We start from the raw sequence: 17,458 nt of genomic DNA, 5'->3' as shown, positions 1-17,458 counted from the left end.
GATAATTGATTATAAGGTCTGCCGATGGGCTCCTACAATTGCGTCATGACGCCCTTCCGTCCTCCTTTCCTTTGCTACCGGCGAGGTGAGGATAGCTGTGAAATTGTTTCGGAGTTTTCATCTAACTCCATCTGAGTCTATTAACACACGTTTCTATTTATTTTTTTCACATCAAGACACCGAGGATGTTAAATTTCACAATATGAGCGATATTTTTGTCCTGTTTTTAGTTTCGCTGGAGAAATGATAATAGTTTGTCCACAGTTTATCCGTCTGCGGCCTGACGGGTCTGTTTGTGTTAATGGCGACGGCCGATTAAACTGTTTCAGTTACAGGAGTGGGGTTTGAACAACTCCTGGTAGTTTGTGTGACTGTTCTGGAGTAGAACATTTTGTCTTTTTTATTAAAACTATGGGATGTGGAACAGCGTAGCTCTGTGTTAGCATTAGCTCAGTCAGTGTGGCTAAATCCAGATTGGCTTGATTCAAGCTTAAATCACACATGCTAATATTGCATCTATCAGAACATTTACATACATCACGTGCTTTAGGGTTGCCTAACTTGTTGAGTGTTTAGTTAAAGTGCTGAAACAAGATTGAAATATAACGCTTGTTTTGTGCGTGTGTAGAATGAAGACCATTCTCAGCAGCCAGACTGTCGACCTGCCTGACAGCGGTAAGAAGCTGCTGATGCTGCACAGATGAACATGAATAAATATGTTGTAATGTTTTTAAACTGACTTTTGTTTCGTTTGCCAGTGGAAGTCAGGCTAAAGGGGCGAACAGTGATTGTCAAAGGGCCCCGTGGTAAACTCACCAGGGAGTTCAACCACATCAACCTGGAGCTCAGCCTGCTGGGCAAGAAACAGAAGAAGGTAGCTATGATTGACAATCTGTTACTGAAATAGTGTTGCATGAGTACATTCAAAGAAAGTTTAACCATTAGCAATGGAGCTAGTCCTGGGATGCATCCCTGCTTCAATTACAAGATAAAAAGTAATGTTTGACTTTTTTTTGTTTGGTTGTACCCCCTTATTGTCAAGTTATCAACCATTTGAGCATTTTTAACTGTGATTTAACATGTGAGGCTGTATAAAACGGATCCCTGTGCTGTGTTGTTTAGCTTCGTGTGGAGAAATGGTGGGGAAACAGGAAGGAGCTGGCCACGGTGCGCACCATCTGCAGCCACGTCCAGAACATGATCAAGGGTGTCACTCTGGTGAGGTTCACCTTCTGGGAAACACTGCAGTCCAATGAATCTCTGTCACTTGGGCTGCCTTTGTTCTAAATTAACAACGTAAATCTGTTTGTTTGATCGTTGACTTTGCTCCTGTTGTCTGCTGCAGGGTTTCCGGTATAAAATGCGCTCCGTGTACGCCCATTTCCCCATCAACGTGGTCATTCAGGAGAGTGGGTCTCTGGTGGAAATCAGGAACTTTCTGGGAGAGAAGTACATCCGCCGTGTCAGGATGAGGACTGGTGAGTCGGCTTCACACTGTGGAGACTCTGGAGTTTGTGAAAATCAGAGAAATTCACTTCCTGGCAGCTTGGGAAAGTCACAGTTTGACTTAGTGGAAAGGATGGGAATGGTGGTTGGCCAGATTTTTTGTAAGGCAGGGATGTTTAAAGGCAAAATGATCACATTCAGTGGGTTAGATAGACTGGTAATAAACGTAGACTAACAAAACAGCGTTGGGCAGTTTTGGTTGTTTTTCTCCCTTTTATTTTTGTTTTGAGAAAAAAAGTACTACTGCTTATTCAGTTTTCTTCTACACAGCTTTAAAATTCAAACATGGTTATTTTAACTAGAGCTGCGCAATAAATTGACTGATTTTTATCAAGTTTTCTGTTTTTGGAGCTTTAATTTTTGGAAAATTCAGATTTTATTTTATTTTTTTTATCCCACAAATCTGCTGCTTGGGTTTCCATAGTGATGTTAGCTCACCCACAATCTACCAAGCATATTTTAAAGCTTCTATTTGTTTTGAGTTATTGAAATAAATGCCAAGTAAAACATATTTTATGTCTTTTTTTGTTGTTTAGTAAAAATGTGGGTGGGAAATATTGATTTAAAATTGGAAATCGAAATTGGCATAAAAAACTGAGATTGTATTCTTAATCCGCATCGCCCAACGCTGTATTACCAAATGCTTTGGTAATATTAACCAAACATTTGCCCTTTTATTTGCAGAAAATGCTAAAGATTGTTTGAACTTCCATGTTAATCTCAGATCAGCAAATTGTTGAATCTTTGCAGCACTAAAACTCTTGTACTTTCATAAATCAGTTGCCTTTCATTTATAATTTTTATAAAATACAGTAGTGTATTAATGTAGCAACACATTATGAGCTCTCAAACAAGGTCTTTGACATCTTAGCGCTCTCTAAATTGCGATATTTTTTTATGGCATCATTAAAATGTGTTGTCTAAAAGCCTCATTCTGATACAATGACTGTATATAAATATTAAGTTATGAATATTTTTATATTTGGTTTTTAGACCATAATATCCACAGAGCCAATTGTTCGATCAAAACTGATATGAGATGAGAGGAAAATATTATTTCTTCAGTACTGATTTTCTCACCTGCCGTTAGAATTTTTATTGGATTACAATCCGGTAAAAAAAACACAAAAAAATTCTGGCCTCATGGTAACATATTAAAAATGATCTTCCCGTTTGCTTCCAGGAGTTAACTGTGCGCTGTCAGCAGCCCAGAAGGACGAGCTGGTCCTGGAGGGAAACGACATCGAGCTGGTGTCTAACTCAGGTGTGTCTCATTAACGTCATCAAACTGTTCAGAGCCGTTCTGTCCATCAAGATGAAATAAGCTGCAATAAGAAGTTCTGTTGATGGTTGCAATGTGTCGGGTCGCTCTCTCCTGGCACCAAACGGTCCGATGGAAGTTCAGCTTGTTTGTGTAAAGTGTTGGTTTAGTTTCTTTTTGCAGATGTTCAAAATGCATCAGAAATGTTTGGGCAGAAGTGATCGCGCTGTGATGTGATGCTCGTCCTCCTCTGTTCCAGCTGCTCTGATCCAGCAGGCCACCACAGTCAAAAACAAGGATATCAGAAAGTTCTTGGACGGCATTTACGTGTCTGAGAAGGGAACAGTAGTGGATGCAGACCAGTAGAGAAAACATCTGCTGGTGTAGAGGTTAGATGATGCCGTCGGTCTGCCCTGCATGGGAATGTCTCGCTTTTTCTACCCGTCTTGTTTGTTTTCCTCAAACTTTTCTTTCTGTTGCACATTTATCTGTTGCATGCTTCCTACCTTAAACTTGTAAAGCGTCAGTAATCATAGAATTCAGGAGTCTATCCAGCTATGTTGTCTATTTGAAGTCATTCTCCTGATATGTGACATGTTGACAAAACTCAGCATAAAACTCCAGGTGAACTTAGGGCTGAGTTTTTTCATAAAGTAAAAATTTTAACAAAATTCTTCTGCCACATAAAAAGCATTTAATGAATAAATTTGGCACTTAAAAGTTATCTTTATTTTTCAATTTTAAAGCCACTTTTCTCTTTTCAAACTGTTTAACGGGATGTTTACCTGTATTTGCACCTTGTTTTTTATTACCCACCTGCGCATGCTTTGCATCATTGGATGCTTGACTCTAAATCCTCTAAATCTTCCCCGCTTTGTGTGTCACTTTTCCTTTTCATGATTGAATCTTTGCTTTCATTCTTCAGACCAGGCCCTGAGAAATAAGCATGTACTGGCATTTTCCCCATCATGTTTTAAAGTAAGTTTCTGCTCTGATTTGCGGCTCTCCTGTTTCTCTGCAGCGGCGTTGATCCAGCAGGCCACCACCGTCAGAAAGAAGGACATCAGAAAGTTCCTGGACGGCATTTATGTCAGCGAGAAAACCACCGTGGTGGAGCAAGATGTTGAATAAAATGTCCACTTTTCCTGTTATGACCAATAAAGCAAACATCTTTATATATTTGTTTGCCGTTTTTTATTCAGCTACAATAAGGATAAACATGAATAAAAGGGTGCGGAGTCAAGAAATGATATATTTATGTTTACAGTTCCTCAAAAAGATTTGAAAGACCAGATTAGAGGAATTCAGAAAATCCAAACAGATCAGTGCCACTGCCAGGTGTTCAAAGTGTGGTTCCCGGGCCTTTTGTGACCCTCCAATGGTTTTGTACGGCTCCTGACTGCTGTTCAGGAATCGTACATGTTTGGCTGACAGTTAGGGGTGTTGCTATACATGTTTTTGAAGAAATAGTGACTCCTATGCTGTTCAGAATATCCCAGAAAAGTTGACCTCAAAATACCAGTAATTGTATACCTTTCTTGTAATACATGTTGGCTCTAATATGAATTGCAGATGTGTTTTTACAATTATATATTTCATATTTTATAAAAGGAAAAACATAATGAAAATTTTTTTTTTTAATCTGGTATTTGTGGCCTAATGAAGCTTTCCAGTCTTTCTGCAAAAAAAAATAAATATTTGGACTCAACTATTGCAAGAGGTGCAATGAAGGTAAAATGCTGTTAAGTGGACCAAGTAATGGTAATTTAAATTGTCTAAATCTAAGAGCTGATCTAGTAAATCAACAGCTGTAGTTCAGCATCTATTTGTAGCCCAATATTTCAAATGTTAATATAGTACATATTTGAGGGTAGGCTAATATTTTTGCTTTCAATCTGTTTTGATGGTTTTACTGACACCGATCAGCTTCCTCACATTTTAAGCCCCGCATAATATGCTGTCGTGGTCAATTAGAAAAAATATTTTATTGATGTCAAAGGGAAATTAAATGTAACTCAAATTATTCAAGATTCTTCATATAAAGAACCGGTCAGGAACACATGGAAGAATTTTGATCAGTACGAATATTAAAAATCTTAAGGTACAAAGAATGAATAAATTACATTTTTTTTTAGAAAGAGAAATTGATGCGTTTTTGTATTGCAATGTGGCAGACAGGAGAAGAGCCCTGGAGTGGATGGTGAGGGGAGCTAAACGATTCAGGGTCTGCAAGGAACTGAAGCAAAACCAACAGACTGCCACACATCTTGGCAGTCTGTTGCCAAGATGTGTGGCACATCTGGCACATTTTTCTTTCTTTCTGTTGAAATTTTGAACTGGGAATCTGATGCACATTACAATACGGTGGTCATTTTAATGTATTTCTTGTGAGTGAAAAATCTGTCAAACCGCAGCAGCCATATCAGTTTCAGTGATTTACATTTAAACCACAGCGGGTTTTTTTTTTTTTATTATTATCATGATTGCACGGTTTGTTTTGTTTTTGAATTCCCAAATAAACTCGGCACGTCTGATGACGTACTGACGCACGCCAATCCCTGTATCGGTGCGTCACCTCCTGGCGACCACAGTGCTTCGCGCCAACAGCTGAAAGATTTTTCTGACCTTTCTGCACCGAACCGGCGACCAGGGTGCGAGAGCAGCGTGTTCATCATGGTAGGTAACAGTTTAGGTCTGTTGGCTCAGGCCTGGAGCTGCACGAACTCCCGACGTTTCTCAACAAGGCGAAAAATACCTGCGACGTCATGTGGATAAAGCTGCTCTCGGGTTTAGCTGCAGCTACACCGCTTCAATTTATTTTACACTAAAAATAAGCATAAAGCTGTTTAAATGTTGACGTGTTTGTGCTTTTTTTTGTTGTTGTTTGTTTAGGAAAAATGATGCGTTTACGTGCAGGATCTTAGTCAGAAAGTGAAAGCTGCTGAAATTGAGCGCCTGAGCTCACGAATTAATCCTGCAGCCTCTTTTCACTGTAGTCTCTGCATCAGAGTCTTGTGTTTGCAATCACAGCGATCTAGTGAAGCTGTAAAAGTTGTAAAACTCCGCTGTGTTTCAATGTGCAGGACATCAGGCGGTTCTTTGGACCGGTATCAGGCAAGCCTGCCCCAAACGTAGACCGAAAACCAGACGAGAAGAAGAAAAAGAAGAGTTCCTCAGAAGAAGATGTGAAAAAGAAGAAGAAGAAGAAGGAGGAGGGCTCCAAGGCAAGAAGATGTTGTCCTCCACCATGTAAAAAGTCGGAAAATCCTGTTTTCCCACTTTATTACACAATATTTTTATTCTTGTTATTCAGGTCAAAAGCTCCAAAAATGAAGAGCAACACAAAAGCAGCGAGAAGAAAAGAAAGAAACGCCAAGTTATAGAATCGGGTATGCCAAATATTTTAATCTTTTATATCATAAATGAACATATAGACTAATAGTCTAGAGATGCACCAATTAGGCTATTTCCTGTCAGTACCAATTTCATGTTTTTCTTTGTCTGACCAGATTTTGACCAATTCCACTTTTACTTTTGTCTCTTAAATTTAACTCTTCAAAGAAATGAAATTAGCAAACAGAAGTAGTTGGTTTGAATCACCAGAACTGCACAGAAAACATGAAATTGCAGATGTTGATGCTTATTTTCCTCACTGTTTTTTGTCCTCCATGAACGTTAGCATGTTTATCTTTAAACTGCATCGCCTCTGGTCGTAAAATCCAGCGGAAGTCCATCCAAATAGCAAAATATAAAAATGGCTGGTGGAGTTTGAATGCATGTTAGTTAAATTAAACTGCATCTAAAAACATTTTTTGCTATTTCAATATTAAACATGCTAAAGCTGCAATAATTCTGATTTGATATATTGTGGGACTCTAGTTGGAAACCAGCAAAGTAGGAAATTAATCAAACAAGTCCCCAACCTTTATCATTATTAAAAATGCACGAAACAAAATGTTGTTAGTTGATTTATATTTGGTACATCGTTATAACTCTTTGTAACTGTAGCTGGAGGTAGGAGCAGTACAGTGGAACATTTTTGCCATTTTGAAATCAGTAACTTGTTAAAATCTTGGTGTAACTTTTTCCTGGTATCCCATTTCTGCCTTTATAAATACACTTTACTGTTTGTGCTATAGAGTAACAAATTTTTTTCACATTTAGATCTTTGTTAGGAAAATACTGATCTTAATCCTTGTTCATCTTCAGTGAGAAAATGACAAAAAAAAAACTTTTGCAGATTTCTTTACCGTTTTCATAAAGCTGTAGGGGACCAGTTCTAGGAATTGCATCCTTAAGAGAGGGATGTTTTCCAAAAATTAGATGAGAAATGAAAAGCATGTCTTTCTCGTTTCTGTTCAGATTCAGACGAGGAAGAGCCGGTGATGAAGGCTAAGAAATCCTCCAAAGGGAAAGCTGCAACCAGCAAAGCAGATCCGCCTCCTAAGAAGGATCCTGTGCAGTACGTCTCTGAAACAGGTCAGACACCATCAAATGAAAATATTCTCAGGTCCACCTAATGTATTTGGCCTTTAAAGAAAAGCTCTGCTTGTCTCTTGAACCAGCAGACTCGGACAGTGACAACTTTCAGAGTCTGAAGAAGGCCTCCAAGTCCAAACAGAACGGCGCTAATAAAAAGTCAGAGGAAGACAGTTGCAGTCCTAAAGTCAAAGAGCGAGTCAAGTCTCCTGCTAAGCCTCCTTTGAGTCGGGGGAAAACTGAGATAAAGAGTCCCAAAGTTCCTACAACCCCTAAACTAGCCCCTCCGCCTCCTCCTAAGCAAACTCTCACCTCTGTACTCGACTACTTCGGCAGCGGAGAGATTCACCGCTCAGACAAGAAGCTGGTAGCCAGCACCAAACGAAAGGCTGTAAGCTAGCTTTCCTTTCCTTGAATTCTCCATGACGCATTTTCTGATGATTTTCTTACTCTGCAGGAAACTAAATTTGTAAAACTCCTGTCTTCCTTCAGCCGACTCAAGAGTTAGACGACCTGATAAGCGACGAGGAATTGGCCCGGCAGCTGCAGATGGAGGAGGACATGGAGGTAAGAGGTTAAATCAACTAAAGGGTATTTTTACACAAAGCAGAAACACATTCAGGATTTAAACAAGTCGTTTTATCTTTTGTCAATTTATTGTCATCAGATGCAGCTGGTTGATGTCAGAAAAGCTGTTTCCTTTCTAGGTTCTCCTGACATAGTTTTAATTTAAAGAGCAGCTCTTTGCAGCTGCATGCACATGTTGGTTACATGAACCAGAGTGAGCAGGTTCCTGTTTAGGATGCGACTTCTTTAAGCACCTCCCTAACCAGCAACGAGCCCATCTACCTCCATCAGTAGTTAGATGCTATAGTGTAGGGATTTTTCTGGCAACAGAAATATATTCCAACAAATTTACAATATCTAGCTTGATACGTTTTGTTGATCTGTAGTGATTTGCAAACCCTCTTAAATTTTTTCCCACTTTCTCATTACCTTCACTAAATTTAATGAATTTCATATTGAAGATCAAAACTCAGTAGTACATAATTGTACTACTGTGTAATGCAGTAGTACAATGCAGAATTGTCCCTCTTCAATCCTAAAAATGTCCTTCAGGTGATGGAAGGCCAACTTTGTAATTGTCTTTATGTGTCTTTGAAAGTGCGGGTTTGAGTCCCTCTCTATGCCCAGATTTTGGGCCTGATCTCTAGTTTCCAGCTGTAATACCTGAAGCTGTGCGTTGACTCCAGATCGTTCCTCTTTAGGTGCAAAGATAATAACGTCAGTTTAATTTCTGTTCAGCTGGAGAAAGTTTTGATGCATCCACATATTGTTTTGTTTTAATCATCTGTTTAGTGCTCGGAAGGGTTTGTGAGGTAGAGCTGTGTGTCATCTGCGTAGTGTTTTATATTACCTTTATTTAACCATCATTGAGATAAAAAATCTCTGTTTCAAGGGAGGCCTGGCCAAGAGGCAGCAAAGGTAATACAATAATTACAGTTAGTTACACAATTAAAATGTTATAAAAAGTACTAAAAAGTCACATTTTAAGGACGTTATCTGTAGCGCGCTCAGTCTGGACTTAAAAGTGCTCAATCAAATAAGTTTAGTCAATTTCAGGCCTTTTTGCAACAAGTTCCATGTAGACAGAGCTGAGAAAAAATATTTTCAATTTGGCAAAATGGAACAGAGATATGGTCTCGTAGCATGTAGATATTAAATAGAAGAAGTCCCAGGATTGAGCCTTAGGGAGCCCCACATGTGAAGTTACATGATAAGTTACCTATTCATACAACAGAATCTTTTCTTTAGGTAAGACTCGAGCCAGAGAACCAGAGAGTCCAACCCAACGTTCTAGTTGTTTCGATGTTTCATGGTCAACAGGGTCAAATGCTGCACTGAGGTCCAACAGTAGTCTAAGTCAGTCGTCCCCAACCCCCGGGCCGTGGACCGGTACCGGTCCGTGGACCAATTGGTACCGGGCTGCACAAGGAATAATTAAATATTTCCGTTTTATGTATTATTTGAGTCTGGAAGATCTTTTATTTTGAAAATCCTTTAACCGGATTCTCTCGGTTACGTCTTGCGCGCCAACATTGAGCCCACAAGCAGCAAAATGAGTAAGAAACAGATCAGATGTCTTTGGAAAGTTTCTTTGTGAAGGGGAAAAGCCTCCTGCCCCCCGGGCCGCAGTGAAATCTTGACCGGTCCGCGGTGATAAAAAGGTTGGGGACCACTGGTCTAAGTTGTTAATGATTTTGCTATTTTTCTTTCAAGCAGGTGGAAAAACAAGTTCATGAGGACGAGGAGTTTGCCAGAACGTTGGCCATGCTGGACACCGAGCCACAGCCCAAAAAAGTAATGCACTGCAATGGTCACTAAAAGGCATGTTGGCTTCTTATAGAGGAGATGTAAATATGTTTTTGTACCTTTTCAAGGCTCGCAAAAACTCTGAGGAAAAACCAAGTCCAACCACGACCCCCAAGAAAAGCAGCGTGAGCGTCCCGTCGAAGACCAGTCGGACTCCTCCGGAGGACGTTATCAGTCCGTCGCCCCAGAAGAGCCCCGCTGCTGTCAGAGCCTGCTCCAAGCTGGCCATGATGAAGAAGCGGGACGAGGCGAAGGACGAAGGCGCGAAAAGCAAAACACCCACTTCACCGAGGAAAAACAAAATCTCTCCGAAAAAAGAGCCGCGTGCTTCATCGATTTCGGACATGAAATTCACACCCAAAGCAGGAACGACACCAACGGCGCTGAAAACGTCTCCTAAGAAGCCCGAGGTAATGCTGCTTACTGTGACACAAGAGGCTGAACTCTGACCCATTCATTTGAGCCGCTTTCAGGTTTTATTCTGCTTCCCAACCAGAGCACAAGTACAAGTCCTGACGATGCGGAGAAGAAGAAGATGCACACTCTAGCTTTCAGGAATTACCTCAACAGAGACGGACCACGAGCGCTGGGATCCAAGGAAATCCCAGAGGTAAGGTGGAACGTCACAGCGAGGAACCGGCTGCTTCTCAGTCATTCTTTATTTCAAAACACAGTTACTCACTTTAAGAAAAATAAAAAATCTTTTTAGGGAGCAGAAAACTGTTTGGAGGGGTGTGTGTTTGTGCTGACTGGAGTCCTGGAGTCGATGGAGAGAGACGACGCCAAAGCTCTCATTGAGCGTTACGGAGGCAAAGTGACGGGAAACGTCAGCAAGAAGACCAACTACCTGGTGCAGGGCAGAGACAGTGGAGCGTCCAAACTGGACAAGGTCAGCCGGCCAGCAGCCTACGTCATGTTGTCAGGGTTTATTTGGACCATTTTATTTAGATAAAGATGAAACATAAAAGAAACTAAAGGGTCACTACTTCTAAATTGAACAAAAAAACTGCTACTACTAGTAGTAATAATCATAATAATCTTAATGGTAATAATAAATTGTAATCAATGAATAAAATCAGTATTAAATTTGGTAAATAATAAATTCATCAAGATAATCATTTTAATTAATAATAATTAAAATCATAATAAATTAATTAATTCAAAATAGGGATTATATGGCCTTATTTTTACTATTAATTAATAGTTGAATTGATAACAGAATAAATAAATATTAGTAAAAAACACTTTTATTAAGAAGTAGGGAGAAGCGTAAGTTTATTCACCCTTCATCACCTGCATCTGCTAAGCCATGTAACATTCTTACAAATAAAAATCTCACACTAAAATATTTGTGGAGCTCAAGCCCTTAATTTTTCTACATTTACATTTACAGAGGGGAAATAAATTGGTGACATAATTTCAAGTTGCACTGTTTTTGTACTTGAAAGCAACAGGATGTTATGGTTTATTTTTAAAAATGTCCAAAGAACTTGAAGCATAAGTTACAGAAATATTCCAGTTCCATTTATGTTAACGTTACGAGTCTTCCTTTGTGTTTTGCTCTCCAGGCTGAGAGTTTAGGCACCATCATCCTGGATGAGGACGGCTTGTTGGAGTTGATCAGAACCAAACCAGGGAAGAAGTCAAAGTATGAGATCGCTGCAGAAGCTGAGGTCAGAACTCCTACATTAGTAACACTATGAAGGCTTTTACTTTGGCACATTAGCGGTAATAAATATCAGCATGGCTTTTATTACCATATGGCTTAAAGAGGCAGGATTATGTATTTTCCAATGGCGTAGTCCCATTTTATAACACAATCAAATAACTAAAAGAGTAGCATTATACCATGATGTAAAGATCAAACAAGTAAATTTTACATAAAACTGCCCTTTAAAGAATAGCAGCTAAACTAATGTGAAAATCACCTGATGGAAATTTACCAGAATATTACCAAAAGCTGCACAATAGTTCACAAAATGTGGTGTTTTACTCCATAAAAATAATTTTTGTAAATGATTAGTACCGAGAATAAAACATAATAAAATGTTAGTCACCCACTGTGACCTCCTGCTCTGTTTGAGCCAAGTCTGCAGATATGGGCTTTAACCTTTAACCTTTAAATGGTCCTAATGAAGTCGATCTCTCTTTATTTCTTTGGATGTTTTGTTGCATCTTTTAGTGCAAAGCCTCAAAAACCAGAACTCCTCCAAGTGAAACCTCAAAGGTCACCCCCAAGGCTCAGAAGATCTCCCCCTCCAAGGGGAACTCCAGGTCCCCCAAGACCCCGAGCCCCTCAAAGACGGGCCAGAGGCAAAGAGCCAGTGGCAGCAGCAGCAGCAGCACTCCAACTGGGAGGGGCTCCAGACAGACGGCCCGAAGGGAGCTGGGCCTTCCCAACACACCCTCCTCTTCCTCAGCTCCTGGACCCTCCCCCCCTTCCCCACAGGGGGACGCTGCCGGTCTCCTGTGGGTGGACAAGTACCGTCCACGTTCTCTGAAGGGTGTGATTGGCCAGCAGGGGGAGCAGAGCTGCGCCAACAAGCTGCTCCGCTGGCTGCAGAACTGGCACAGACACCACAGCGGAGGACCGGACAAACCCGCAGGTAGCAGAAGAACCGGCCGACCTCACGCCGGCTCATCTGGCAGAAACGTGTCGGTTCTAGATGTGCTTTCTGTTCAACAGCATCGAGGTTTGGTAAATTTGGAGGAGGGAAGGATGACGGATCAGGATACAAAGCTGCTCTGCTCTCTGGGCCTCCAGGGGTGGGGAAGACCACAACAGCTGCCCTGGTCTGTGAGGTCAGTCGGAGGGCACACACTGGCGTCTAACCAGCAGGCTCATGTCGCACTTCCTGTTTGAATCTGTGGGTTTGCTTGTTGTTGAAGGAGCTGGGCTTCAGCTACGTGGAGATGAACGCCAGCTGCACTCGCAGCAAAAACAGCCTGAAGGAAGTCGTGGCAGAGTCGCTCAACAACACCAGCATCGAGAACTTCTACAAAGGTCAATGTTTGTTTATTAGACAGCTGCTGATTTGTAAAAGATTGAAAATTTTGTTCCAAATGTTTCCTAATAATTCGCAAGTACAGCTGTCAGAAAGTGGCATCGTTGCCCTTTCACAGGAGCTGCTTCACAACCTGGAAAAGTCTGGAATATTTTCCGGTTTGGAGGACTTTGGAAATGGAGCTGGAAAAATATGAAGACTTTGGGAATCTTATATATACTGTATATACTGTGTATATATATATATATATATATTTTTTTTTTTTTGGTAGCTAATTCTGTAGATCTATTCATTCCTTCCTTTTATCCGTCCCTCCTCCATTTTTAAAATATAAATGGACGTAAAATTGACTGAAAACTCTTTAAATCTGTGGAGAAGTTACAGCTGCGACATGAAAACCGTGTGAACGTTGCCACACAGCTTACGCTAGCCGTGCTCTTCATATTTATCCTCTTCTTCAGCAAATCTCAAACCTTTTTGAGCCTCTTCTGTCTGTCCTTCAGGAACGTCTCAGACGGTGAGCAGTAAGCACGTCCTCATCATGGACGAAGTGGACGGCATGGCTGGGAATGAAGACCGAGGAGGAATCCAGGTACTGGAGCTCTTTTCTCATGATCTGATCGGATTTGGAGTTTATGGAAAGGTTAAAAGTAAGGAATGTTGGAAAAATTACTGTGTGCCTGATGGAAATCTAACCAGTTGGGATATTTACTTATAGTAAGAGTATTTTTCTCTGACCAGTGACTTTGTGCCTCTTGTAGGAAATGATCGGCCTGATCAAAAACTCAAAGATTCCCATCATCTGCATGTGCAACGACCGCAATCACCAGAAGATCAGATCGTTGGCCAATTACTGCTTCGACCTGCGTTTCCAGAGGCCGCGGGTGGAGCAGATCAAGGTTCCCTCTTGTCGTCGCACTGCAACGTGTCCATTAATGTTAAATTAAATGCATAAAAATTACCTTAATTATAGAAATTTGTGTTTTCATAATTGGATTGTCATCATATTATCATTTTATTGATTTAATTTAAATTTTTTTCCAGGGAGCCATGATGTCTCTTGCTTATAAAGAGGGTATCAAGATCCCTCCTCCAGCGCTCAATGAAATCATCTTGGCCTCCAACCAGGACGTGCGACAGGTAAGGAGCTCAAAGCGTCTCGCTCTTTGAGGTCTGGGATGTTTCCGTCCCGTCACTTTGCCCGTGTCTCCAGGTGATTCACAACCTGAGCATGTGGTCGGCCAAAGACAAGGTGATGACGTACGACCGGTGCAAGTCCGACGCGGCCAGGGCCCGCAAGGACATGAAGCTGGGGCCGTTCGACGTCTGCAGGAAGGTGTTCGCCTCGGGCGAAGAGACGGCCCACATGAGCCTCATCGACAAGTCCGACCTCTTCTTCCACGACTACTCTCTGGCTCCGCTCTTCGTCCAGGAGAACTACCTGCACGTCCGTCCGGCTGCGGCTCGGTGAGCGAGACGCGCCACGCTGCGTAGGTCTGCAGAGACTTCCGTCCAGCTGTCCAGCTGATGTTCCTGCTTTCATCTTTCCTCACAGTGGAGACATGAAGTCCCACCTGGTGCTGCTCAGTAAGACTGCCGACTCCATCGCCGACGGCGACCTGGTGGACAGACGGATCCGATCGAGTCAAAACTGGTCCCTGCTTCCCACTCAGGTAATGACGGTCTATGAATCGTCTCAAGTGTTATGTTGTAAACTATAGGGACTGCCTTAAAAAATAATAATATTCTGATAATAACTGATAATCACCTGGATATTTATGTATCAAACTTATTAGTCTGATCTCGTGAGGACTTTGTTATTTAGAGACTGCGACAGAATATTTCTAGGTGGACCTGCAGGAGTCAGTCTGAGACAGATGCTGAAAGGTTCTTTAGAAACTGAATGTAGCAACTTGTTTGACATCCATCTAAATATTATCAAATAATAACTATGTTTCCAGAAACAGGATGTGAAATAAAAGATTATTTCAGCTCAGTGTAAAGCCAAGATGAAGGCCTGTTGCAGACGTCTTAGTCATATTTATCTAGAATTCCACTATTTTGGATAGGACAATATTATCAACAACACATATTTTGATAAATATGTGATCAATATCAATAGATAATATGTCTGATAGATAATTTAGTAATTTCACTGAACTCCGATCCAGAACTGCACAGCATTCTGGGGGATGTTGGCAGAGGAAAGGCTATAGCTAGGTGCATGGCATCGACTAACTGACTCGCTCTTTGGTTACCTAGCAACATCTTGCTGAGTAACTTGTGCAGCCTCAGTTTCAGGTTTCGCCACTGTACCTCAGAACTGCTGAAAAAAAAAAAAAAAGCATGGCGTGAAAAGAAAAAATATTCTCTGGAGAGGAAACTGTGGATAAAACCTGAGAAATCACGCCACCAGTTTCAGTATTTCAGATATTTAAAACTAAAAACTAATCATTTACATCGACTGATATGAAACGCTTGAATCGTGATACATTTTTCAGCCATGTTGTCCAGCCCTAGCGTGAGCTACTTCCATCAATGTAGTGCACTGTGAATGTGAATGCTTCTGAGCCCGGTTGTGTTTTCAGGCCATCTTTGCCAGCGTGTTGCCGGGCGAGCTCATGAGAGGCTACATGTCTCAGTTCCCCGTCTTCCCCAGCTGGCTGGGCAAGCACTCCTCTACCAACAAACATTCCCGCATCGTGCAGGAGCTGACCGCACACATGAGCTTAAAGTAAGCTCCATTTGTTCGTCCATCGCGCTCCCTGGGCGGGGTGTTTAATGCTCTCTGCTCCTGCAGGACCCTGAGCAGCAGACAGGCGGTGAACCTGGACTACATGCATTACCTGCGCCAGGCGCTGCTGCATCCGCTGCAGAGGCACGGAGCGGAGGGAGCGGCGCAGGCCGTGCAGCTGCTGGACGACTACAAGCTCCTTAAGGAGGACGTAGACAGCATCATGGAGATCAGTGTGTGGGGCGGGCAGCCTGACCCCTACTCCAAACTGGACTCCAAGGTGAGCTGAGGACGACTGAAGAGGCTCACTCTAATTTTTTTTAAACAGTTTCTGAATGCTCTTTCATCCTGACCGTTATTTTTCTGCTTCTAGGTACGGATACAAACAATTAATCTACTTCTATTATTAGTTCACCAATAATACCTGCTTAGACCTTTTTTTTTTAGTCTTGTAGTTTGGCCGCCATCCAGCAGAGGGCGCCGCCGGTCATTCTTAATGAAGCCACTTGATCGAAAGATTTTGGAGCCATACCAGAACGGGAAAGAGAAACTGTCCAGAGTCCAGTGTGGGACACAAAATGCTCTTTACGCGGTTCTGTTTTGAAATATAAACACTCAATAAGCTCCTTATGTTTCGCCTTAATAGCGCTCAATCAGCCGAGCTGCATGACGGAGCAGCATCAGGTTCTCATTCAAAAATGACTGCTACAAAGTCGAGGATGTGAGGAGAGAAAATCAGAGGATAAAACAGAAAAATGTGGGAAAGATATGATGCCAATGGGTTGATTTTTGAGGGCTGTAGTCGTGAGTCTTTTTGGAGTAAAGTTTTAAAATTTGCTCAAGTTCAACCACAGACAGTAATTCTGCATGAATATCTTTCTGTTGATGGGGAATTAATAAGTGTTTAACAGATTTTATTCTTTTCAGCTTTTATTTTTCTATTCAGCAGGCTAAGAGGTTCATGTTTTGTTATATTTTATAAATATGTCTAAATTTAATCATGTGAGAAAACCACAATTATCTGTTTATGCAATCAGTATTTAATACAAAATAATGTTCAAATGTAATGTTTTTCTTTTAATTCAGCATATTATGAAAATGTAGACCTTTACGTTATAGAAAGTCGGTTGGCCCGCTTGAGTGGAGAAAATTAAAGTTTTTAAGAAAATGGCCAATTGTAAACTAATCATTAGTTGATCGATAAGATTAGTCAACTTCAGAGTAGCTGATTAGTTAATAACTTGGATCTGTACTTCTAGGTGAAGGCAGCTTTCACGCGGGCATATAACAAGGAGGTCCACCTGACCCCGTATTCCCTCCAAGCTGTGAAGAAGGGGCGCCGAGGAGGAGGAGGAGGAGGAGCGGATCTGGACGGAGGAGACGAAGGTCCAGATGACCAAGAGTCTGGGGACGAAGCCGAGGGCCTCAAAGCAGACGCCATGATCAAAGTAAGTGTGTTCAGACCTGAGGAAGATTTTCTGTTCTGCTTTCTGGTTATTCACCTGTTCGGTTTCTCTCTGCAGCAGAAGAAGACCAAAACAACTAAAGAGTCGACGAAGGAGAAGAAGCAAGAGTCCGGGAAGGGCAAAGGCAAGGGGAAAGGCAAAGCAAAGAAATGAGGATAGAACTTAATTTCTTTGCTGGACTCTGCTAACTGACCGCCACTCTGCACTTAAATCAACACGTTAACAAACATCAGGACAAGGAGGAACTTGGCTGGGATTCTATCGTTTTGCTCCAACAGAGTGACTGCTGCTTTTTTAACTTCCAGTGTCTCCATATTGAACAGATGTTGCACGTAATGAGCCTGTCTGTCCACATCTGCAGGTGTGTCTCATCAGTGTGCATTCCCTCTGCCTTCTGGCTCCGCTTCAGCTGCTGCAGATGTAAATAATGTGACCATGACGAGGAAGACTGTTATCGTTTGCTACGACTGCAACGCAGAAATGTCTTTGTTACACCTGGATATTAATTTGTAAATTCCTATTTTCTAATAGAGGAATATGTTGCTAAGACTTGCTGGGAGTTTTATTTCTAGATGCAAAGAAGGCAGCTGATGTCCAGGTGAAATGCTGGACCTGCAGAAACATTTTATAGCTT

The 17,458-nt window shown here is 41.5% G+C and overlaps 2 protein-coding genes across 4 annotated transcripts; both read left to right on the top strand.

Annotated features, from left to right (window-relative positions):
• The first annotated feature begins 504 nt into the window (after positions 1–504).
• On the top strand, positions 505–3,946 carry rpl9 (ribosomal protein L9). Its single transcript, XM_032563605.1, has 7 exons — positions 505–675; positions 759–874; positions 1,123–1,218; positions 1,346–1,478; positions 2,690–2,770; positions 3,027–3,156; positions 3,789–3,946. The coding sequence occupies exons 1-6, from the start codon at positions 630–632 to the stop codon at positions 3,131–3,133; spliced, it is 579 nt and encodes a 192-aa protein (XP_032419496.1). The 5' UTR covers positions 505–629; the 3' UTR covers positions 3,134–3,156; positions 3,789–3,946.
• A 1,377-nt stretch (positions 3,947–5,323) lies between these two features.
• rfc1 (replication factor C (activator 1) 1) lies at positions 5,324–17,373 on the top strand. Of its 3 annotated transcripts, none has more exons than XM_032562963.1 (23): positions 5,324–5,443; positions 5,851–5,991; positions 6,081–6,156; positions 7,130–7,246; positions 7,336–7,637; positions 7,739–7,813; positions 9,530–9,607; positions 9,688–10,029; positions 10,116–10,229; positions 10,329–10,508; positions 11,188–11,292; positions 11,802–12,225; positions 12,306–12,421; positions 12,509–12,623; positions 13,128–13,216; positions 13,386–13,523; positions 13,669–13,764; positions 13,838–14,091; positions 14,180–14,297; positions 15,213–15,358; positions 15,425–15,638; positions 16,618–16,806; positions 16,882–17,373. In XM_032562963.1, exons 1-23 carry the CDS (start codon positions 5,441–5,443, stop codon positions 16,975–16,977), a joined length of 3,528 nt encoding a protein of 1,175 aa, XP_032418854.1. In that variant the 5' UTR covers positions 5,324–5,440; the 3' UTR covers positions 16,978–17,373. The 3 variants fall into 3 exon arrangements, with proteins under 3 accessions (XP_032418854.1, XP_032418855.1, XP_032418853.1); XM_032562964.1 differs by having other exon boundaries at positions 9,527–9,607; positions 16,885–17,373; XM_032562962.1 differs by having other exon boundaries at positions 9,527–9,607.
• Positions 17,374–17,458: the final 85 nt, after the last annotated feature.

The sequence above is a fragment of the Xiphophorus hellerii genome, chromosome 5 (assembly GCF_003331165.1).
Source record: "Xiphophorus hellerii strain 12219 chromosome 5, Xiphophorus_hellerii-4.1, whole genome shotgun sequence".
NCBI lineage: Eukaryota > Metazoa > Chordata > Actinopteri > Cyprinodontiformes > Poeciliidae > Xiphophorus > Xiphophorus hellerii.
The sequence above is the reverse complement of the archived record's forward strand: the minus strand, read 5'-3'. Positions and strand labels throughout refer to the sequence as shown.